The 24,811-nt window shown below is 37.2% G+C and overlaps 2 protein-coding genes across 3 annotated transcripts in view; both read right to left on the bottom strand.

Moving 5' to 3' along the window:
• Positions 1-928: 928 nt before the first annotated feature.
• On the bottom strand, positions 929-3,960 carry RPS13 (ribosomal protein S13). The gene is made up of 6 exons (XM_059069858.2): positions 3,865-3,960; positions 3,673-3,721; positions 3,410-3,488; positions 2,063-2,232; positions 1,643-1,743; positions 929-1,008 (listed from the first exon to the last, which is right to left on the bottom strand). The coding sequence occupies exons 1-6, from the start codon at positions 3,885-3,887 to the stop codon at positions 975-977; spliced, it is 456 nt and encodes a 151-aa protein (XP_058925841.1). The 5' UTR covers positions 3,888-3,960; the 3' UTR covers positions 929-974.
• Positions 3,961-10,710: 6,750 nt separating this feature from the next.
• Positions 10,711-24,811, bottom strand: part of PIK3C2A (phosphatidylinositol-4-phosphate 3-kinase catalytic subunit type 2 alpha) — a 104,146-nt gene continuing 90,045 nt past the window's right edge. For both annotated transcript variants that reach the window (XM_059069803.2, XM_059069804.2), the window contains exons 23-33: positions 23,740-23,876; positions 22,108-22,277; positions 21,189-21,345; positions 20,390-20,499; positions 18,751-18,958; positions 17,428-17,552; positions 16,287-16,404; positions 16,122-16,194; positions 15,680-15,789; positions 15,467-15,592; positions 10,711-13,816 (exon numbers count right to left, since the gene is read on the bottom strand). In XM_059069803.2, coding sequence (XP_058925786.1) covers positions 13,634-13,816; positions 15,467-15,592; positions 15,680-15,789; positions 16,122-16,194; positions 16,287-16,404; positions 17,428-17,552; positions 18,751-18,958; positions 20,390-20,499; positions 21,189-21,345; positions 22,108-22,277; positions 23,740-23,876 — 1,517 coding nt within the window. In that variant the 3' untranslated portion in view covers positions 10,711-13,633. The remainder of the gene's footprint in view (positions 13,817-15,466; positions 15,593-15,679; positions 15,790-16,121; positions 16,195-16,286; positions 16,405-17,427; positions 17,553-18,750; positions 18,959-20,389; positions 20,500-21,188; positions 21,346-22,107; positions 22,278-23,739; positions 23,877-24,811) is intronic.

Below are 24,811 nucleotides of genomic sequence, written 5' to 3'. Positions count from 1 at the left end.
ACACAGCGTCCTGAAGAACAAGGGAAGTGAAGGGGGTGTCTGTGCCCCCAGAGCCCAGCATCCCACAGGGACATCAATGCTACTTACGAAACTGGTCTCTTGAAAACAAGGGACTTTGCCTGAGAGTGTGATTTCGACCACAACTTTGATTACTGCTTGGGGAAAGCTTAAGTAAAAAGATTAAACATTTATTCAAGTGATAAACACTTAGAAAAAAGGTGGTACATACACATGGCTTGCTTGAATTTTCTGACCAGCCAGACATGCAGCTTCTCATTTACTGGTTTTACAGCCTTGAACACCTCACTCCAGCTGTTCAAGACTTGCCTCTTTCAAACAGCGTTACCCATGTACCTCATTAGGTTTTAAGAATTAATTAAATGAATATTCTGACAACATCCAGCTAAGTAAATTTTGTCCTAACCCATCCAAAAGTTGCAAGGTTTAGGGAGCTAAGCTCATCTCATAGTCCTTCCTGTTCCCTGAAGCCCTTCTTCCTCATCTTTAAGCCTCACCCACAGGACTGGGATCAAATATTGCTTCCAAAGTCCCTCCATACTAAAGATGCCCTCCCCTCCAGACGCTTTCATGTGTATTTCTGATATTTTAATGTAGATAACATCACAGATCTACCTCAAATACATCAAATCTATCAAAATTACTTAGAAACATTTTTGCCATGACATCAAAACAGTAAGTCACCACCTCCTAGTCTCTTCCAATACCTACCCACTTTTTACACAGAAATCAACATGAAGTTATAAACTGCTCAACTAGTTTGATCAGTGAAGGGATGTAATGGATAGATGCTATCTTATTGCTCCCTGTGGGATCACCCAGTTCTAATTCTGCTAACACACATCCACTTCAAAAAAGATCAACACACAAACCACTGACAATTTTTTTAGGAAAAAAAATACAAAACATGTTTCTAGTTAAACAATGATTTTATTGCTTGAGTACAACAGACAAATTTATGCAACCAGGGCAGAGGCTGTGGATGACTCACTGAAAAGGAAAAAAAAAAAAGGGGGGGGGGAATGAGAAGAGCTAGATTAATAAAAGTCCTCCATATTCATTCCAAGAATCTCCAAAAACTAAGAGAGCTATTTCCTAACAGCTAAAATAAACCCCCAATATATAAATGCACCAAACAGCTCAGTTCCTGAATAAGTTCATTATGATCACGCATAATATGAAGATGATCACTTAGACATCCAAAGAAGAACTTGCCAACATAAGGAAAAACCTTTCTGGTGGAAACTCCAAATGTCTGGAAATTAGTCATTATAGTGAGCAATCTATGCAAAAATTAAGACAACATAAGCACCTGGGAGCAGAGTTAAGAACTGAAACTTTACCCACAATCTAAAAGCGATTCAAAGTGCTTGCCTGTGTTCTAAATCAGTGGTCTACAGAATTATGGCCTTTGTCTTTGTAAATAGTTTCAATGGAACACAGCCATGTCCACCTGTTTATGTATTGTCTATGGCTGGTTTCTTGCTATAATCAGAGTTGAAAGAGTAGTTGACCACAGAGCCACAGTCTAAAACATTTACTGTCAGGCCTTTTACTATAATCATTACTGTATTTAATATCTGGCCAACTCCTGTTCTTGTTAACAAAAGGGGTCAATACTTACTATTTCCAGTTGGGGGGTAGGACTCGTTTGGTCTTGTAATATCGAGCCAACCGGTGAATACGGCTCTCAATCAGAATCAGACGGAATTTGGCATCTTTATCCTAAAAATAAAAATTGACAGAATTCAGGAAAACCACTCAAAACTAAACATTATTTTAACAGTAGAATGTATAGACACTATGTACTTTAATGAGAAGTTACCCAGTGTCCCTTAACAGAACCACAGGCTAGGGTTCATGTGGCTAGATTAAGTCCTTAAGGGAAATTAGGAAGCCAAAGCTCCCCCTGCAAATCTCTTCCAGTGGAACTTTTATTTCAAAGGGAACAGTGTGACTTGTTTGTGCCCTAACCCACCTTGGATAATTCAAATCACATGCATTATATTTTACTGAAATGAATTAGTCCAAGTAGTTCTCTTACCTTTCTGTTTCTCTCGAGATGCTTTCTAACAGCAACAGCTTTCTTAATTAAATGATAGAGATCCTCAGGAAGATCAGGAGCAAGTCCTTTGGACTTAAGAATTCTCAAGATTTTATTGCCTGTCACAAAACGTACTTGTGCAACACCATGTGAGTCTCTCAGGATTACACCTGAAAAGGGAATAATATAAATTCCCACACCAAACATACAAATTGGAGCATGTGATGTCAAGGCTCTGAGATCAAGTCACTTTCCAAGTTTCCCATGTGTAAAACAAGGCTTACTTTTATACATCAGACACCGACCTTAGACTGCGTGCAAAGCTCACTCAGACAGCCAAGGAAGGTTTACCCAACACTAAGGAAAACCCTTCTGGTGGAAACTGCGAATGTTGTAAGACCATCATCATAGTAACCTGCTGGATTACAGGCCACCAAACGAATCAAGGAGGTTCTTCAAAACAGCACCATCTGACTACTTGACAGTCTATTATATTACGTATCTCCTATTGTGTGCAATACCTCCACTAGTCTGTAATCTCCAGAAGACTAAGTTGCCCTTTTTTGGATTACTTTATTCTCAGGATCCAGAATCACACAGCAGGCAAACATTCACTGAATGAAGCCATTTGCACAAAGACACACAGCTGAGGTTCAAACCACATCTAACTGTGAGAAAGTGATGAGCACTCTGAGTAGCCAATCCCAACTCCTCCATTAACACCTGTGTGATTTCGGGCGTGTTATACAGCTGCAATGTGCCTCAGTTTCCTCAACTTGAGATAAAATAAACTAGTATTTATTTGAAAGTAGGGCTGTCAGAATTAAACAACGGGGCTTCCTTGGTGGCGCAGTGGTTGGGAGTCCGCCTGCCGATGCAGGGGACACGGGTTCGTGCCCCGGTCTGGGAAGATCCCACATGCCGCGGAGCGACTAGGCCCGTGAGCCATGGCCCCTGAGCCTGCGCGTCTGGAGCCTGTGCTCCGCAACGGGAGAGGCCACAACAGTGAGAGGCCCGCGTACCGCAAAAAAAGAAAAAAAAAAAAAAAAAAAAAATCAAACAACGTCAGCATATATAAAGTGCTTAGAACCATGCACCTAGGAGAGTGTCTAGCCCAAAGAAAATACTCATTAAACTTTGGAGCACATTTTACTCACTTTACCGTCTTCCAAGTAAGAACCTGAGAGTTCAGCAAATGAAGACTAGGCCTCGGTCATCATCACCAGTAAAGCAAAGAAAACGAGCAAAAGATGTTCAAGCCAGGTGTGAGACATTTACCCCCAGAGTCTTCTCCAGCAGGTTACACGAGGGCAAGCGGAAGGGGCTGCATTAAACAAAAACACTCACCTATTTGCGAGGGAGTCAGGCCCTTCTTAGCCAGTTTGTAGATCTGCTCCTTCACGTCGTCAGACGTCAGCTTCAGCCACTGTTTATGGGGAAAAAAGCGGCTTTAAGACGAGAAACCAAGGATGGAACAGAAACACAGCGGTCCCCTCCACCTTCAAAACCGCGCTCCTCATGCACACGTGGTCCCCATCCCCACGCCGCTTCCCCCAAGCAACGAATGGCACCCCCTCCCGGCCTCTCCCCGTTCCCCGCGCGCTACTTACGGTGGGGACGCTGCGGCGGTAGGGTAAAGCCGACTGGGAAAGGCCCTTCCTGGGGAGAGAAGCAGTCTCGGGGTGAGGAGATCCCTGCCACAGCAGCCCAGAACCTAACCCCCTCGACCCGCTGCCCACACTTCCTCTTTCCCCCCTATCCCCGGGCCCAGCCCTGCAACCCGTTCACAAACCCGAGCTCACCCGGGAGCATGCATACGACCCATGATGGCGGCGGTGCGGTAGCGAAAAGGAGTGAGAGGGTGGGAGCGCCGTAGGAAGCCACCCTGCACGCCGGAAGTGACCTCACACGTCCTCGCTTCCTCGCCGGCAGGAGGCGGGGCTGCCTGCGTGTTTCCCGGCGACCGCGTGACTACATATCCCGAAAAGCACTTCAACGTGGACTACACATCCCGGCATGCATCGGTGTTTGAGGCGGTGCTAGGCTAGAGACGGGTAAAAAGAGGCCGCCTCCAGCCTGGGCTGTGGGCTTGTTGGAAGTGCTGCTTGCGCCGAGGTTGTTCAGGTTCGGATGCCGTACTGGGAGTGCGAATGGAACAGATACGGCTGCAGAGGTTGGTAGACTTGGTCCCCGCCCTTAAAGAAGGCCGTTATCTGTGCCCCCGCTGCCCAGCGAATTTGGGCGTCAGAAGTTCAGCCCTACACAATTGTTCATCCACTCACCAGTGCCAGGCCTTGCCTTGGCAATGGATACCTCAGTCTGTCCCTGCCCTTAAAACATTCACATGGGGGAATTCCCTGGTGGTCCAGTGGTTAGGACACCGCCCCCTCACTGCCAAGGGCCTGGGTTTGAAACCTGGTCGTGGAGCTAAGATGTCACAGCCTGCACCACGGAGCCAGAAAAATACATACATACAAAAAGTTCGCAGGTACAATACCATGGCGATAAGTGCTACATTGGAAGTAATGGTAGTGGCTGCCACCTAGCCAAGAGTAACATTTCTTATTTCTAATCCTAATCTTTCAGGGGAGGGGTCACTGACTACGGAGAAGTCAGATCCTGGCCTCTGCGTCATCTCAATGAGGCCCTCCCTGAGGAAAACCATTCCCTTTAAAGTAGTTCTTTTCCCTCCCAACACAGTATCCTATTGGTTATCATCATAACACATAGTCTCTGTCATTTTCCTTTATTTATTTATTTATAAAATCCCCTACTCCTTCCCTCTGCCTTCGCTATTGGTAACCATTGTTTGTTTTCTATGTGAGTGTTTCTGTTTTGTAAATAAGTTAGTTCATTTGTACTATTTTTTAGATTCCACATAAAAGTGATACCACGTAATATTTGTCTTTCTGTCTGACTTAGTATGATAATCTCTGGGTCCATCCATGTTGCTGAAATGGCATTATTTCATTCTTTTTTATGGCTAATATTCGATTGCATATATATATATATATATATAGATAGATATAAAAACATCTTTATCCATTCATCTGTTGGTGGACACTTAGGTTGCTTCCATGTCTTGGCTACTGTAAATAGTGCCACTGTGAACATTAGGATGCATGTATCTTTTCAAATTAGAGCTTTTGTCTTTTCCGGATATATGCCCAGGAGTGGGATTGCTGATCATATGGTAACTCTATTTTTAATTTTTTAAGGAACCTCCATCCTGTTCTCCATAGTGGCTGCACCAATTTACATTCCTATCAACAGTGTGGGAGGAATCCCTTTTCTCCGCACTCTCTCCAGCATGTATTATTTGTAGACTTTTTGATGATGGCTATTCTAACCGTTGTGAAGTGATACTTAATAGTTTTAATATGCATTTCTTTAATAATTAGTGGTGTTGAGCATCTTTTCATGTGCCTGTTGGCCATCTGTATGTCTTCTTTGGAGAAATGTCTGTTTAGCTCTGCTGCCTATTTTTTGATTGGACTGTTTGTTTTCGTTAGAGTTGTATGAGCTGTTTGTATATTTTGGAAATTAAGCCCGTGTCGGCTGCATCATTTGCAAATATTTTCTCCCATAGGTTGACTTTTGATTTGGTTTATGGTTTCCTTTGCTCTGCAAAAGTTTATGTTTGATTAGGTCCCACTTGTTTATTTCTGTTGCCTTGGGAGACTGACCTAAGAAAACATTGGTATGATTTATGTCAGAATGTTTTGCCTATGTTCTCTTCTAGTTTTATGGTGTCATGTCTGATATGTAAGTCTTTAAGCCATTTTGAGTTTATTTTTGTGTACGGTGTGAGGGTGTATTCTAACTTCATTGATTTACATGCAGCTGTCCAGCTTTCCCAACACCACTTGCTGAAGAGACTCTTCTCCATTGTATATTCTTCCCTCCTTTGTCGAAGATTGATTGACTGTAGGTGTGTGGGTTTATTTCTGGGCTCTCTGTTCTGTTCCATTGATCTGTTATGTTTGTTTTTGTGCTTTCATTTTTCCTTTCTAATTGGCTTGTTTGGTTGTCTGCCTCCAATAAATTTGAACTCTTAGATTGTTCATTGCTTTCACCTCCAGCACCAAGAACAGTGCCTAACTAGGCAGTCAATAATATTTTGAAAGAATGAATCTAAAGAAGTAATTTTTTCCTCATGAAGATATGTAGACGACAAACTTTATTTCAGGAGGCATAGTGGGAAGAGTAAGATTTGGCAATCTAGACCTGGATTACTGTACATCTGTGTGTGATTTGGATCAAATCACTTTCTTAGTTATACATGAGGTTTTTGAGTACTCAAGCATTGCCAGAATGATTTGCCCTCAGCCTGCTAACTTATCACACTTATGTTTTGTAGTAGAATGATTTGAAGGATATCTGTGATATAACCAATACTAGTGCTGGATTATTTTGAGAATACCACTCTGGTTTTTTAAAAAGTCATTAAAAAAAAATCAGTTGTTAAAGAGACCATACAACTTTCCTAATAAGGATATAGGAATGTTGACTCAAATATTTTTTCATGGTATAGGAATTATAACTATTATTTCAGGGTTTTTTGTTTGTTTTAGTCATGTTTAAGCCCTCCACTAGTTTTCAATTCACTTTATCTGGACATGTTTGTATATTCAGTAATAATAAAGATAAAATATGATGTGTATAAGTTTTAATCAAATGATGTTTACCTTCTATTGTCTTTAAATGTGGCATGCTTTTCGGAGAACTTTTTTTTTTAAGATTTATTTTTTTAAAAAAGATTTATTTATTCATTTTATATTTTATTATTGCTGCGTTGGGTCTGTTGCACACGGGCTTTCTCTGGTTGCAGTGAGTGGGGGCTACTCTTCGTTGCAGTGTGTGAGCTTCACATCGCAGTGGCTTCTCTTGTTGCAGAGCACGGGCTCTAGGCGCACGGGCTTCAGTAGTTGTGGCACGCGGGCTTCAGTAGTTGTGGCACGTGGGCTTCAGTAGTTGTGGCTCGCAGGCTCTAGAGCGCAGGCTCAGTAGTTGTGGTGCCCGGACTTAGTTGCTCCACGGCATGTGGGATCTTCCCGGACCAGGGCTTGAACCCGTGTCCCCTGCATTGGCAGGCGGATTCTTAACCACTGCACCACCAGGGAAGTCCTGGAGAACTTTTTGTTAATTAAAACCTTCTGATTTTTTAAAGACAAAAAAGGGGAAATTATAATTTCACTACCTAAAAAAATGTTAACACATTTATTAAAGGCAGAGGTTCCATGATCAAATGGTTTCTAAAAATTGATTGTATGAGCTTCTAAACATTTTATTGAGGTAAAATTCACATACCATAAAATCCACTATAGTAATCATTTTAAAGTGTATAATCCAGTGCCTTTTAGCACATTTACAGTGTTGTGCAACCATCACCACTAATTCCAGGAATTTTCATTAAAAAGCTTTCTCGGCTTCCCGGGTGGCACAGTGGTTAAGAATCCGCCTGCTTACCACAAAAAAAAAAAAAAAAAAAAAAAAAAAAAAGAATCCACCTGCCAACGCAGGGAACGCAAGTTCGAGCCCTGGTCTGGGAAGATCCCACATGCCGCAGAGCAACTAAGCCCGTGCACTACAACTACTTAAGCCCGTGCACCTACAGCCTGTGTTTCACACCAAAAGAATCCACTGCAATGAGAAGCCCGCACACCGCAACAAAGAGTAGCCCCCGGTCACTGCAACCAGAGAAGAGCCCGCTCGCAGCAACGAAGACCCAACGCAGCCAAAAAAATAAATAAATTATATGTGGAATCTAAAATATGACACAAATTAACCTATCTATGAATCAGGGACACAGAGAATAGACTGGTGGCTGCCAAGGGGGAGGATAGGAGTGGGAGTTTGGGATTAACAGAGGCAAACTGGTATATATAGAATGGATAAACAAGGTCCTACTGTATAGCACAGGGAACTACAGTCAATATCCTGTGATAAACTATAATGGAAAAGAATATGAAAAAAAATGTATATATATATATGTATAACTGAGTCACTTTGCTGTACAGCAATAATTAACAACATTGTAATTCAACTATACTTCAATAAAAAATAAATCTAAAAAAAAGCTTTCTGTTCTTTAAGCAATCACTCTTCAGTATCCCGTCCCCCAGTCTCTGGCAACCACTAATCTGCTGTCTCCTTGGAGTTGCCTATTCTGGACTTTTCATATAAATTAAATCATACAGTATGTGGCTTTTTATATGTGGGTTCTTCCATTAGCATGTTTTCAAGGTTCATACATGTTGTAGTATGTATCAATGCTCATATCTTTTAATGGCTGAATAATATTTCATCATAGGGATATACCACATTTTGTTTTATCCATTCGTCAGTTGATGGATATTTGGCTTGTTTCTACTTTTTGACCATTATGAATAATGCTGCTATGAACATTTGTGCACAAGTATTTGAGTACCTGTTTTCAGTTCTCTTGGAGATTACATACTATATGAATTGCTGGGTCATAGGGGTAACTCTTTGTATGTATGTATTTATTTATTTTTGGCTGCGTTGGGTCTTCGTTGATGCGCGTGGGCTTTCTCTAGTTGCAGTGAGTGGGGGCTACTCCTCCTCGCAGTGCGCGGGCTTCTCATTGCAGTGGCTTCTCTTGTGGCAGAGCACGGGCTCTACGCGCGCGGGCTTCAGTAATTGTGGCACGTGGGCTCCAGTAGTTGTGGCTCACAGGCTCTAGAGCACAGGCTCAGTAGTTGTGGCACACGGGCTTAGTTGCTCCGCGGCATGTGGGATCTTCCCGGACCAGGGGTCGAACCCGTGTCCCCTGCATTGGCAGGCAGATTCTTAACCACTGCACCACCAGGGAAGCTCTCTCTGTTTAACTTTTTGAGAACTGCCAGTGTTTTCCACAGCAGCTGGCACCATTTTACATTCCTACCAGCAATGTATGAGGGCACCAATTTCTCCACATCCTCACAAACACTTAACTTTTAAAATTCTAGCTATCCTAGTGGGTGTGAATTGGTATCTCAGTGTTGTTTTGTATTTCCCTAATGACTGAGATATTGAACATCTTTTCATGTGATTGTCGGCCATTCTGGAGAAAGTCTGTTCAAAAGTCCTTTGCCCATTTAAAAATTGAGTTTGCTTTCTCTTGAATTTTGAGTGCTTTATGTATTCCAGATACCAGGTCCTTATCAGGTATATGTGAATATTCTCTCCCATTCTGTGAGTTGTCTTTTTACTTTATTAATAGTGTCCTTGATGCACAGTTTTTAACTTTGATGAAAACCAATCTATTTTTCTTTTGTTGCTTGTGCTTTTTGTGACAGAAGAAAAGAAATTCTAATTCTAGGTTACAAAGATGTACACCTATGTTTTCTTCTAAGAGCTTTATAATTTTAGTTATGTTTAGGTCTTTGATCCATTTTGAATTAAGTTTTGTATATGTTGTAAGAGTCCTACTTCACTTTTTTTTTTTTTCCTACTTCACTTTTTTGCATGTGGTTATCTAATTGTCTCAGCCCCATTTGTTGAAAAAGAACTATTCTTTCCACATTGATCCTGGCAGTCTTGTCTTTTCTGGATCATGATTCAAGTAAACAAAAAAAAACACCCCAAATAGAAGTGAAAAATACAATAACCCAAATTAAAAACTCAATGAATGGGTTAAACAGTTGAAGAGAGAAGTAGTGAATTGGAAAAGAAGTCATAATAAATTATTCAGAACCGAAGAAAGTTACTGATCCATAGATTTAAGAATCCTAAATAGAAAAAAATAAAGATATCTACACCTAGGCACATCATCATTAATATAGATCAAACAAGATTGGCCCTAAGGTAATAATTGTTGAAGGTGTGTGACAGGATTCATTCATGGAGTTCATTATACTGTTGTCTAACTTTGTCTAAAATTTGCGTGATAAAGTGTTTCAAAACAGTAAGGGTAAAATAAAGTTGTTTTGTTTCTGACACAAACTGAGTTTATCAATCAAAGAAACTGGCTCTAAGTTATTGCTCTTTCATGGTCTCTGGCCCTTTTACATGTTATTTCTAGGATCAGAGAACCACAGCCTCACTGCTATCATTCCAGGATGGAGGTATGGTATTAAGAATCTACATTCTCTGTTCTGAAGACAGTATAGTAATAACCATGCTATAGACATACTTAATATTTAAGTAGATTACCAAAAGCCAGGGACCATACTCACAGAAGCGTTTCACTTCTATGAAATGGTGATGGGGCTCTAACAAAGTGGCAATCCAGACCTTCCAAGAACCACACTTAGAAGTCAGACACTCTATTTGGACATTTTTAGGGGCAGATCACAGGCCAGTTCTGAAATTCAGGATTATCTGAATCTAATAAACTCCTGGGTTGGATGCAAAGAACAGCAACAGTGAGGTCATATCAAAGTTTGGAACCAAAAATGTTAATATGTGGATGAGGAAAGAAGTCATAGCATGGGGACTTCCCTGGTGGTCCAGTGGTTAAAACTTTGCCTTCCAATGCAGGGGGTGTGGGTTTGATCCCTGGTGAGGGAGCCAAGATCCCACATGCCTCGCGGCCAAAAACCCAAAACATAAAACAGAAGCAATAATGTAACAAATTCCATAAAGACTTTAAAAATGGTCCACATCAAAAAAAATCTTTAAAAAAATGAAATGATAGCAGAGTTCCTTTGTTCCAGAAATATTTTAATACAATTGTAGTACAGTTATGAAGTCACATTCAATCCACTGAATATATTCAAGGTATTAATAAAAATATTATACATCTTTATTAACTACCTTAACATAATTAAAGTATTTGGTTCTTATAGATGAGAATAACTGCCATATTTATTCATATTTGCATTGCTAGTCAAACAGCATGTAAGTAAATCCATGGATTATGGTAGTGGGGCTTGATTCCTTTTTGATCTGAAGTCTAAGTATCAAATTTAATTTTTTCTTTTTTAAATGCCACATGAATCCTAGAAAGAACAGTCAACCAATTTAAGGCAAGATATTGAAACTTTTACACAACATTAATTTGAAAAGATAAAAGAATACTTTATCAAAGATCATACATGCCTTAACATTTAGATACCTACAGATTCTTATAAAGGCAGTAATAAAAACATCAGTGCAAGTTCTACATTGGGTTCCTCAGTAGAGAAAATAGGTTCTTCGAGTAAACCATTATTTTCAAATCCCAAAACACTGCAAGGGGAAAAAATTCTTTTGGTGTACAACTTAAGCATAACTTTTTTACTCAGTAAAGATAGGTATAAAACACTGTGATTATACATAAAAATTAGTGTCTTGGCTAGTTTGTTTAAACTTTTGTTTCAGATTTACTTTAATGCAAGCTTTAAAAAATGTTTAAAAAAACATTTAAAAATTTATTGATAGTAGTGCAAAGAGGCGCCTCTGTCATTTTTTGTTTGTTTTTGGTAAGGGCTGAAGATTAGCGTTCACAAAGAAATAACTTATATTTAAAATATGTTTAACATGTGTTTTTTTTAATGACCAAAGAAGGCACATAATGAGTTAAATTAAGAGAAAGATTACCACTTGTTTTGAACTCTGGTTAACTATACAGAGTGTGTAATATACATTTTGGGATAAAAAATCCATATTTCTTGTAACTGAAAAGTGACATCACATTTTCTAGCTCTACTATTTGTATAAAAGACACTGCTATAACAGATTGCAAACAGGCAGTATACGGTGAGTCCAAGTAACAGTGACCTTTTACTAAGACAGTACTTTTTTTTCTTTTCTTTTTAACAGTGGCTAAGTGACAATTCATGGAATGGAATTAGGTCTTAAAAACAAGTGAAAATATCTATTACTTCTTCACATTTGCAAAGCTACTTACACACTTTAAGGAAATGTTAACTGTATGTGGAAAAAGCAAATAAACAGCGGTGTTTTGATCTGCCTTTTAATTAACTTATTAAATAGACACATTTTAATATAAAAAAAACATTCATATATCATACGGGGTTTCCTACAAGTGGACCATTAGTGTTAGGCACCAAAAATTTCAAGTTTTTTTTTAACCTGTCCCACTGATACATTCTCAACTCTTCTTTGTCTGCTCTGCAGGTATCACCATTTACATTAAACATTTGCACAGTTTATAAAAATTCTGTTCTGGGCAACTGAATCGGAGAATTGTCCTTCCTTTCTTTGTATTTTTCATTGAATGTTTTGTCAGTTATTTCACAGCAACTAGATTGCTACAGTCCCTTACCACTTAAAAGTGAATTCCTATTCTAGCCATGATAATTAATATATATACCTATTTGTCCAAACTAAACACAAAATTATGTGTGAAGTTGAATGAATAACTAATAAAAGTGAACCCTGTTCTTAATGGTTACTATAGAATGATTTCAATCATGTCCCTTATAATTCTAAATCTCATTATATTAAGGAAAGTAATTCATGTGAACGTAAAATGTTTACAAAGGTAAGTAAGACAGTGTACAAGACAAACTGTGCCATAAAGGTCTACATTAAAATTTAGTCTGGACCCTAGAGTTCTTGTCCTGGGCCTCTTGTGAAGAGTCTCCCTACTCGTGGAGTTCTTCTACCGAACAGGAATGGACACTTGAGGGAATATTTTCTCTCGTTTAATGAGGGAGTGGAGTATAGATATATGGAGGTAAAATTACCAAACTTCAGTTCACCCTCCTGGGAATAAATGTAGGATAGTAATGGAATGATGGAATATAGTGTACATCTACATTGATGATTCTCATTCAGTTACTGGGCAACGAAAACATAAAACAAATGGGTGATGTTTAAATAACTAATAAGTCACACATCTGAAGTATAGAAAATGATCTATCTGTGGGAAAAGCATTAGTAAATTTACATAATTTCTTGTCTTTAGTAAAAAGGGAGTGAAAACTACTTACTATTAAGTCAGGAAAAAACTCAGAATGAAGTGCCAGAGAAGCATATGAAGTTAAGGCACCATTATTTACAACTTCAGTGATTGGCACTTATTCTGAAAAAGGTTTTAAAGACATGAATAATAAAAAGCAATGTTATTTTCCCCTACTTCTATAAACTGCTTAGTAGTTCTTAACATAACTATTTATTATTTGTGCTTTGCTTTTCAGCCCTGTGAATAGCAGCTGCATTTTATGGTAACATCCTGCACCTTTCCTCTCCTTTGGTGTTTGTGAACATACACAGTGGTAAAGGCTGTAAAAGGTGCAAAACAGGAAAACAAACATGCTATGTCTGTGTAAGAAACAATGCAAAATAGATGGTTGAACTGACAATACTATCAGACCAGACTAAAGCTATTACTCTGAATTACTCAAGAAAGGATTAACTCCTTCACCAACTCAAAGTCTTTTTCAGGACTTATTATATATTAAGTTTAGGATTTACAGCATTCTATACAATGACTTTAAAACAGCAATGGAGTCAACAAATTCATAAAAGTTAAGTAACTCTTGGTCCAACAGATGTGTTGAAATGCAGCAAGTACATTTACTTTATAATTTCTGTCCAGTATAAAAATATTACACAAAGTTCACGTGTGTCTACACGTTTATAACTATTCTTGCTTCCAAAGCTCAGAAATTCACTAGCTTACAAATAGGTTGCTGCAGTCAGCTGATACCACTTAACTGTCTCTTTGCTCAAGTTGAAATCTTTCAAAGGCAGGGTTATTCCACCCAAGAAAAAATTCTCCCGCAGAGATTCTGCACTGAGTACACTTAGCTGAAGTTCTCTCTGTCTTAGGGTTTCTTTGCTATATCCACTGTACACAAGCTATAGCAAAGGCAAAAAGAAACAGCAGATTACAAACTATTTATTTGTCCGGTTTCTAGGATTATTTTACGTAAAAACATAAGTGAGATTATTAGTTAGAGTGACTACAACTAGTGACATTGATTATGACATATCTAGTAGAATATGTCTTATACTTTAGATGCACATTTTGTATTTCAGGAGTCTTGGATTGTATTATCATTCCTCTGAGTGTCTGACAGGAATGCACAAAGCACAAAATTATTATTAGCTAAAAACTAAAAACATGGTTTTTCTGAAATGGAGGTATGGGGAAGGGAAATCACACGGCAGCCTGCCTTGAGATAATTTAATAGATCATCTTTAAAAGAGAAATGGAAGGAAGAGAATGGAAGTAAAAGAGTAGAAGGAAGCAAGTTGGGATAGTGTAATTGTAACTTTTACAAAAAGTGAGGGATTAAATTTTCCTTTTGTCTTTATTCTGTTGGATTTTATATACCATGAAGTGATAATTTCTGATTATCCATAATTCAGTGCAAAATCACCAATTACAAATGCAGTTTATAGCAAATCTGGAGTGTTGTAAGGTTATTCTCTTTCAAACACCACATGCAACACAATTTTTTTCTTGTCAAGAAAGCCTCACCATAACTTCTGAGCAACATCTCCTTAATCTAGTTCTCACTGTTTGACTAAAAGAACTAAAAAAATGACCACATTTCAGTTTCTTGAAAGTATAACACTAACTAGAAGAAAAGCCAATACTACTTTTTGAGAATAATACCAATTGTCTTCTCCAGACATTTAATATGCTTTTAAAAAGGGCTGAAAGGGTATTCTGTGGTTTTAATAAATTTATAACCTTGATGAAACTTCAGAATTATTTGCTTCCAAATCTCTACCCAGACATTTTTGTGTGGATATAATGTTAATGTACACAAATAATGTGGTTATTATCCCAAACTAGTAGTTGACTAAGGGTTAGCGTGTTTTAATAGATTAGTAAATTTATAAGTTGACCGTGAGTGGCTCAGCAAAGTCACAGTTCTGCTCCCCACTGTTCAGTGATGTTTCGCTTACTGCTTTCAGTTCAGATCACTCTATTTTACGAGGGTTGTTGACAGACTAAGACAAATTAGGAGGATGATTTTGAAACCACCTCCTATCAAACCAAGGTAAAGGTCCTGAAGATGTTTCAACAGAATAAAGAGGAAGGACATTTGAATTTCAGTTATCTCAAGGGCTGCCATGTAGAAGGAAGAACAGAGCATTTCTGTGTGGTTCCAAGAGGTACAACTGAGACATACAAGTGCAAACTACAGGGAGTGAAGATTTCAGCTCAGTAAAGGAAATGATCTAAGAGTTGGAGCTGCCCAAAACAAACTGGATGGCCTGGAAGTATTTCAGCACAAATTAGACATCCACTTTTGAAAGGGTTTAAGCACTAGAAGGGTAGTTGAATAATGGCCCCTAAGATCTTTTTAAAGCCTAAGGATCTATGATCAAAGGTTCAATTCTGCATCATTTTGTTAAATACCATTGGACTGCTAGTGGTTTGCCTTACTAGTACAATAAATAGTTCAGCTACTGATAGCTAAAACATTTTAAAGTGTTTAAAATTAAAAATATCAAAACAAATCTAGGAAATTTTTAGAAGTGATTTAAACTTACCATTTCATTGAATGTCGGATTCCTAGTTTTTCGTGAAATTTTGGTTTTACGTTTGGATGTTTTGTGGGTATCTGGAAGTAGGTATGTCTTGACATATGGATTTGGGTCAGCCCCATCTTCAGTAACCTATAAAGAAAAGCATTCCCATAACAGTAATGTTTCCTACCAAGGTATAGGTTTCCTCTACAATCATCATTATTTGTAGTCACTCACAAGATCTTTGATGTGCATCACCATGATGAAGAGAGTGCCATTTCGGTAAGAGACAGATAATTTCACTGCTCCTCCTATTTGGCCTGGAGTAGGACTGAAGGAACCTGCATCTGAAAATATAAATATGTTCATCTTTATTTTATGTTGCTTGCAGTGGTTCAAGCTGCAACAAAAGTTTTTGCTCTAATTCCAGGACCATCACATGTTGGAGAAAAAAAGGTAAGAACCTGGTAGGCCATTGATACACACTTCTTTAGTCATCACACTCCATTAGGAAAATTGTTTATCCAGAAATCAACTGGCTTAGAAAGAATACCCTCCTCTCATTCTCACTGTTTACAGACAGTAACCCCACTGTCAACTACCACATCCATCGAGAAGTTACAGACTTGCAGGTCATAGGGAAGTCATGAATTATCAATAAAGAGAAAAATATTCTCACCGGCAGACCTAGCTACTCCTTCAGCTTTCTCATCACGAAGTAAAGGGTGGAAAAAGGTACAAACAAGATCACACTAAGGTGGAAGAGGAAAAAAAAGACTCATTAATGTAAATATTATGCAGCACGATAAAAAGTATGTTATTATTTTTCAGTTAGGATAGTCACCTCTGCTACATCCGTTGAAGCACTCATCAAACTCTGTAAATAACTGTTTAACTCAATTTTTCTTTTGGCTGCTACATCTTTTATGTGTGTTCTCCCTAGAACCATCCTATTAGGAAAGCTACAAAAGAAAAACAAAAAGGAGTGGAATTTAAATTATTTCATCTGGGGGTATTTATAGAATCAAGTATAATACTTAGAAATATTCTTTTTTTTTTTTTTTTTGATGTTGGCGGTAGGAGTTTTATTTATTTTTTTTATTTTTGCTGTGTTGGGTCTTCGTTTCTGTGCGAGGGCTTTCTCAGAAATATTCTTTTATACACTTAAATACAAAGTGGAGTCTTAATTCACTATAAAGTAATTTTTGGATTTCTTTTCCAAGTACTAGAGATGAAACAGTTCAAGTATATATTATCCTTTTATGACCTCGGTACAGAACGTACATTGCTTTGCTAATATGCATATTTATTACTTATTTCCTACTTATTTCTACTCAAGATTAATCATTCACAAATTTGCAGATCTTATCCTCCAAAACAATCATTATTCAATCAGCCATAGCTATTATTGATACCAGTAAAGTCCACAAATGCCATAGGGCTCAAATCAAGTTCATCTTAACTGCTTATTTTGGTAGCAGTGGAAAAATGAGACTGCACGTGGGAATAAACTCTGATACCCACTTTGCTGCCTCCTTATTTTCAAAGTCTAGTCTTGAGAAGAATGGGAGCAGTTCAACACAGGACATTTCCTGGTCATTAGCTACCTTAAAAATTGAAGGTTTCCAAAGGGTATCAAATACAGGCCTAAACACTAACATTTTGATTAGTGATCAGTGTGCCTCAGTTTATTGTTTTTCAGAGGAGCTCAATATGGCTGTAATAGATTATTCCTGCAGTGATTTAGAAAGCTAGAAAATCCCATATTTTAAGTTTAAGATCTTAATCATTCATTCAAGAAAAACTTAGTTCCTTGTTTATGTCTAGTACTGTGTCAGGCTCTTGTGATACAAAGGAAAATTAGCTGCACACGGTCCACAGTACAGTATCTTACACTAACTTAACACAAAGCTTTTGACCTGCACTTGGTAATAAAGAAATTGTTTCCTATAAAACAAGAATAATGTACAAGGATGAGAACATACCCTGGTAACTTCCAAAGTGGAAAAATAATACTGAGCTTATTGTGAAGTTCCTGAAACTCGTCAAATGTCCGGAACACAAACGATGGCTCAAGCTGTCCTTCCCTCAAAATTCGGACTACATAAATCTGAAAAGAAATCACATCCCTAACACATTAGATTTATAATATAACCTTTCTTGATAGAAAATTTTCAGCTTGACCATTATATGTACCAAGTGCTTTTCACTTTGCAATATATATGTCACCAATAGGAAACAGCAAATATAAAAGTCAGGATATTTATAGCATATCTAACTACATTCTAAGAGTAACCTTAACTATTGTCTAAATAAATAAGAACTGGAATGTGAAAGTCATTCTATTTCTAGGGTTAAATATAAATGTCCTTCCAAATTTATAAGTGTAGTGCATTTTCAGTGAAAATATTAGCAAGTTAATTCATTTAAGAGAGAAAATGAGAAGGCAAAACTTAGGGCGACTGGGAGATGGGGGAAAACCTGTCTTACTGGATATTTAAACTATCAATATATTATAAAGTACTTTAAAGAGTAAAATGCTGGTGCACAGAGAGTCAGATATATCTGCAGAAAACCAGAAATAAATTCAGGGATATAAACTTACTATATTTAAAGGTGGCATTATAAATCACTGGGGGGAAAGAATGGACTATTCAGTTAAATGGTATCCTAACATACTAAGTAAACATATAAAACTTTACTAAGTAAAAATCAAAATAGTGAAGTCACTTTTAAAATCTAGCAATTTGTCAAAAATTTAAAGGCTGATGGTGCTGTACAGTTATCCAACAAAAATATTAGCACAAAAATAACAGCAAAAAAGATGATAATGCTATACTATTTGGGGGGGGGGAAGCACACTTAAAGATACTGTTTTTGTTCAAAAAACCCAACTTTATGTGCATGTTTTATAATCATCCCTGGAGCGTGGAATGAGAACTTAGATTTTTACTTTACATGCTTCTGTATTGGTTGAGTTTGTTATGCTGAGCAAGGTTTACCTTTGAAATTAAAAACAAATTGAAGATAAGGAAGGAGAAAAGCAAAATAGCACCACCCTTTCAGTCTTGTCTCTGAAAAGAAGAGTATCATTTGTCCTTCATGTTTCTGGAGCAAATTTACCAAGAAATAAACACCAAAAAACAATTAGGGATGCTCCAAGTATACTTATTAATTTTTGGACCATCCATGGAAGAAAGAAGTATGAAAAGAACAAATGCTTGAACTTTAGCAGAGTCAGCGAAGGAAGTAGGAAAGGACAAAAATAATGCACGCATGAGTCTCCACAGATACAGAACCAAACTTACATAATGTTTATCTGGGTTGTACTTCTTATGGTAAGTGAAAACAGAGACTTCTTTGATTCGACCATCTTGTCTAAAGGAGTATGTTTTGGGTGAAAATGAAAGGATGGGCTCATCATTGGAAGGAAGACCAGAAAAACGCAACTGAGCAAGGTTGTGAATGAAGAAGTTAAACTTTGTAGCAATGCTTCCCAAACTTGATTCAATCAGCCTACGAGATAATCAGACAATGTGTTAACATTGAAGTTCATAAGAAAATATTCTCAATTATTTTAACAATAAAAGATGAAAAACTTTTATTCATTTAAAAATATTGAGTAGATTCTCACTTTGTCAAGGAGTGAGAATCAAAGAGAGTCAAAAAGTAAAGGTCAGGGAACCTCACACAAAGGTTTTTCCCTTGCTATGGGACTCAATGTTTGTGTCCCCCAAAATTCAAATGTTAAAGCCCCAACCCCACAGGGCCTTTATGGAGTTAGTGTCCTTATGACTTTCTTCCTCCTTTTTCTTCTCCTCCCTCCTTCATCTTCAAGCTTGAACCCTCACCAGGAAGCAAATAGGCTGGCACCTTGATCTTGGACTTCCCAGCCTCCAGAACAATGAGAAGACTAATTTCCTTTGTTTAAGCCACCTTGTTTATGGTCTATTGTTATGGCAGGTCAAGCCTACTAATACTTACATGCCTGCTTTATAGTTTTGCCCAGGGGAGCCAACAAATCTCGAAAAACAAAACAAAACCCATCAATACCTAAATTATCAGGATTAGTTTGGAAGGCTATATAAAAGTCAGCTTCAATTCAATTCAATTCAGCCCAGACTCTTGAGACTAGGGAATTCCAGTCCAGTGTTTTCTACCTCTTCTCCACTGAGAGGAAGAAGGCAAGAGAAAAAGGAAAGAAAAGAATATGAGCTCATATGCTCCTCCCTGCTGTGGCATTTAATGAGGTGGTACCACTAGTCTGTGACCAACCTGGTCACCAGACCTTTAGAACATATTTGCCAGGAAGATCTGCTGCTAAAGTAATAATCACAAGTTCAAATGCCACTCATTGGTACATGTGTTTCAAGTACTACATCATATAAGAACAATTTACTACAGCAGTGTCCCACAGTTCACTGTTTTAAGCACTTATGGTATCCATGAAAATTGTTATGGCAGATTCCTGAAAAATACATTAGTAGAGATATCATTTTAGAAAAAAACCTTGTATGTGATACTGTAGAAAATATGTTTTGCAGAAATGATTCATAAATGGGATGTTTAGAATTGAAATCATATACTAAATAAAACTTGAGATCATATTTTGAGAGAAGTAAAATTTTTTTTTTTTGGCCGCACCACACTTGCTGGATCTTAGTTCCCCAACCAGGGATTGAACCCAGGCCACCGCAGTGAAAGCGCCGAGTCCCAACCACTGGACTTCCAGGGAATTCCTGAAATAAATGTATTTTTTAAAGTGCTATTGCCAATGCTTCACATTTATTCAGTAAATAAACTTTTGATAAACCTATTTGCTAGTACTGTGAATCACAATTTTTTCCTATAATCAGAATTTTGATATATAGCATTTGTTTAAACTAAGGAAAAGAAATCAAGGTTAAACAGTGTGTGCCTTCTCTAATATACTTAAATATACCTTACCTAGTAAAGAATATTGTAGCTTCTGCATCTGTAGTTTGGGGTTGAAGTGCATCTCTAACATATTTCAAATCTTGAATACTTGTAAGTTCTGGTAACCCTGAAGGAATCATCTTTAGAAAGGATAAAAGGTTTGTGAGTTAAATTTTTTAAAAGTCTGTTCCTCACTCCTCCCTAAAAGCTGGCCAAGTAATCAGAAATAAAGCAAACAAACCCAAACAATCACAGTTTTAAAGAGTTTGTTAGTGTTTTAGGGACTAAGTGATTCTCTCACAAATAAGAAAAATCTTGGCCAAGGAGATCAATTGTTGCAAGTCATAGCCAGTTTATGGAATAAACGCTGTGAAATCCAGGTCTTTTGTGTAGTCCTCTGTTTCTACATCAATTTCAGTCACAATAATCATAGGGGGTTTTTTTTGGTTTGTTTTTACTTAATATACAACCAGAAAAGCACGGAAATCTTAAAAGCACAGCTTAATGAATGTCCAAAATTTGAACACATCCAGATTAAGACATAAAACATTTACCAGCATCCCAGATGATACTCTCAGAGTCCCTTCCAGTTACTATTACTGCTCATCCCCAGGGTACCCACTCTATCTAGTGACTTATTTTTTAATTTTATATAAATGGTGTCTGGCATATTTCACATGGCAGCAACTTTAAAATATTTCGGTAATAATATGACACTTGAAACCACAATAAATTATATTCTAAAAATCACAAAATACCTATTTTTAGATGTTGAAACACAGAAGCATTAATATAAAATTAATTAAATGCTTGTAAAGAACAGAGTTACCAGTGAAAGAAGGTTAAGAAAGAGGTTTGTCTGCTTTCTTATCAAGTTGTAGGCTTGACAGCAGAGGTCCACAAACAACTGGAAACGAATGGTGGGCTTTTCACCCCCATTAATGACATACGCCATATCAGAGGTCAGCACAAAAGGAGCCCGATCCCTATTTAAAAAGAAAGTACATACAAAATATTATTTACAGAAGATATTCAAATAAGTGCTATTGCTATTACATGGCTATTGAACTAAAGCTATCTGAGCCATAGCAGTTTCTAAGTGGGTAACTTAGTATCAGGCAGTTCTGAATTCGCATAATTCTTAAAAATTCACTCTCCCCAGGAAAGCCATCATATAATCCCATTATTTAGGTAGAATTTATATATGATATTTCCAAGGTGATATTTATCAATCCACCCACAGCCAAACATCAAATATTAGTTACAAACAAATATAGAGAAAAAATTTGTACTCGTTGCCATTATATAAATGGGAACATTTCTAATAGGTACCACTAACTAGACAAAATACACCTTAACTCATTTCAAAGGTTACACACACATACTCATTCTTTCTGCTACATGGTAAAGTCATCTTTTAGAGCCTTTTTCATCCCTAGTTACGCTAAAAGGGAGCTAGCTACAAGGCAAAGAACAGCAAGAAAAAAAAGCAAAGTTTGGGGCATTAACTTGGTTTTTTTTGAAGTTGATTTTTTTTCATTGTAGTTGATATACAATATTATATGTTACATGTATAATATAGTGATTCAGAATTTTTAAATATTATACTCCATTTATAGTTATAAAACTGGCTATATTCCCTGTGTTGAATATCCTTGTAGCTTATTTTATATGTAATAGTTGGGGACATTAATTTGTGAAATAGGAAGTGCCTCTATTTTCTTGAGCAATAATAACAATATTAGTACCTTTTGAAACTACCAAACATCTGTGCGTGGCCCAAAAACTTTCCAAAGTCAATGTGAAACATGTGTCCTGTGCTTCGAAGCATTATATTGTCATTGTGTCGATCACAGATACCTAAAACATAGGTGGCTACACAGCATCCAGCACAAGAATAGATAAAATTCTCAGAAGCCTATAATAAAGATACAAAATTTTCTTAGGAAAAAGATTATTTTTAAAGGAGGCAGGGTAACAAAGATTAAAGTAATTTATCACTCGTTGAAAACACTATTATAATCCACTTTCTCAATAGCTTGTAAACTGGGTTATGGTAGCAGAAGCCAGTTTTTCAAAAGCAAACACCCTTCTAAAGGTGGTTATTGCCCCTTCTCTCTAAGCTTTTGTCTTTCAACAGGTAGAGATCCTGTCAGTCCCTACTTAGGGTACACTCTGCCTTTGAATGTCTTTTAAGCACCATGTTTGTGGAACCCTGCTCTTCACAGGCTCTGCTGCTTACCACAAGTGGTAACATTGGGACAAAGATTAATGTAAATAAAGAAATGGTTTTTTCCCCTTTTTTGGCTTGTAGGAATGGCATGTGTAAAGAAAGTAAGCTTATATCTTTAAACATCCAATAATATAATGAATGTGCCTTGTTGTCCATTTAGTGACTCCTTATGTGTCATCTTCAAGTTTCTCAAAGCTGGAAGACCTTCTTTCACTTTAGTCCTGCCTGTCCTGGGGATTAAATTAATAATATAATATCACACAGAAGGATACAAGTTGCATACAATGAGTATTTGTAAAGCAAATACTAAAGCACATGCATTTAGTTTATTCTCAAGATACTACATTTCTGAACGGAACAGTCATATGGCTCTACAGGTCCATGTGATTAATTTTATTCCATAACCCCCAGAAATCTTTAGTGGTGATGATGACGATAACAGCATATGTTTACACAGCACTTATCACAAAACCAGGCATTGCACTAGTCTCTCTCTACACACACACACCAGAGTATATGTGTGTGGGTATGTACATATTAAACTCATTTAAAATGCCACAACAAAACAATGATGTAAATACTATTATTACTGCTATTTTACGTATGAGAGAAACAAAAACGGAGAGATTATTTGCCCAAGATCACATCACTGTTAAGTGGCAGAGCCAAGATTCAAAACCAGGCAATGAGATTCCACTATGTTATATTCCCTCTTACTTAGCAAAGCACACAGAAGAGCCAAGTGCATGAAAGCCATTCAAAGTATGTTACTTGACAATTATTTTGGGTCAAATAACTTATTCAGAATCACAGAGCCAATATTACTGTAAACAAATATTAGCTTCTTTCCCCAAACCACAAAGAGTTAAGAAAAGGGAGAGCTCTTAAATAGTGTAATAAAAGACCAACAAAGAACAAAATTCCTCTACTTTACTTTCATTGATCAACAGATAGCATTTGTATGTATCTATCTGTAAATATGATACATTAATGATTTGACATAAACTAGGATCTCATTAAAACAGAAAAATACTGTTTTCACAACTTAAACTAAATGACTAGTCACCAGAGCTGGAAAATGAAAGCACTTAAGACCTCTGTAACACATTTTTGACAGTAATTTAGAATACAGAGACTAGCTGATCACCTTTTCATATTCCTCTTCAGAGGGATTGTATTTCCTCAGCCACTCTGCAAGTGGTTTATCTTTAAAGGATCCAGTCACACCATATTCCACTTGGATTTTCCTGAGGGTATCTGAAGCAGGAACTAGCTCCACCATGCCTTTAACAACAAAACATTAAGATATGTGAAAATGTCTCCCCCCCAAATTTATAGCTTTTGATGTGTGACATAAGATACCAGCTAACAATCATCATTTAAAAAAAAAATCAACTCTGGCAGCCTATGCTAGAAAATGTGAGAAATCAAAATTATTTTTTATTTTCATAAGTACCCAAGATATAAAACTGAATTTGACTATTTCAGACTGTGTCTATACATCCATTTGCTACCCACACAAAGAATAACAATTTTAATTGCAAACTAGATAATACTGACCTCACCAATAAAGTTACTTACAAGATATATGCTGTCTCATTTTGCACAAAAAACTTTCTCTAGTCATGTACTTGGGCAATATAAGAGTGTTTCAGAGTACGTTAAGCCCTTTCAAAGGGAAGAACAGATGAAGATTGTCTTTATGATATGTTTGAGTCTCAAGTACATGTTTTGTCTTCCTTACTGAAATGTAAATGCTGTGCTTGTGTAGAAAAATCTCAAAAATATGTTTTTAAAGACAAAATCCTCATAGAGAACTGTACCTTTTGTTTAAAAGAAAGTATTATGCATGTTGAAATATATACAAAATAGTCTCAGAAAGGGAATTTCCTGGTGGTCCAGTGGTTAGGACTCTGCATTTCCACTCCAGGGGGCACGGGTTCGATCGCTGTTGGGGAACTAAGATCCCGTGTGCCGTGTGATGTGGCCAAAAAAATTTTTTTAAAAAGTCTCAGAAAGCTATGTAAGCAGTTATATTTTGGGAGCAGGCTGCCTAGGAGGTGTGGGAGAAAACTGAGATTTACATTCCAATTTATTCTCTTACATGCTATATGGATATTTTACTATGTGCGTATATTTTTTATATATTTTATTTTATTTTATTTTAATTTTTTTTTTTTTTTTGTGGTATGCGGGCCTCTCATTGCTGTGGCCTCTCC

The sequence above is a fragment of the Kogia breviceps genome, chromosome 7 (genome assembly GCF_026419965.1).
Source record: "Kogia breviceps isolate mKogBre1 chromosome 7, mKogBre1 haplotype 1, whole genome shotgun sequence".
Classification (NCBI taxonomy): domain Eukaryota; kingdom Metazoa; phylum Chordata; class Mammalia; order Artiodactyla; family Physeteridae; genus Kogia; species Kogia breviceps.
Note: the sequence above shows the minus strand (reverse complement) of the source record. Positions and strands in the feature narration are given on the sequence as shown.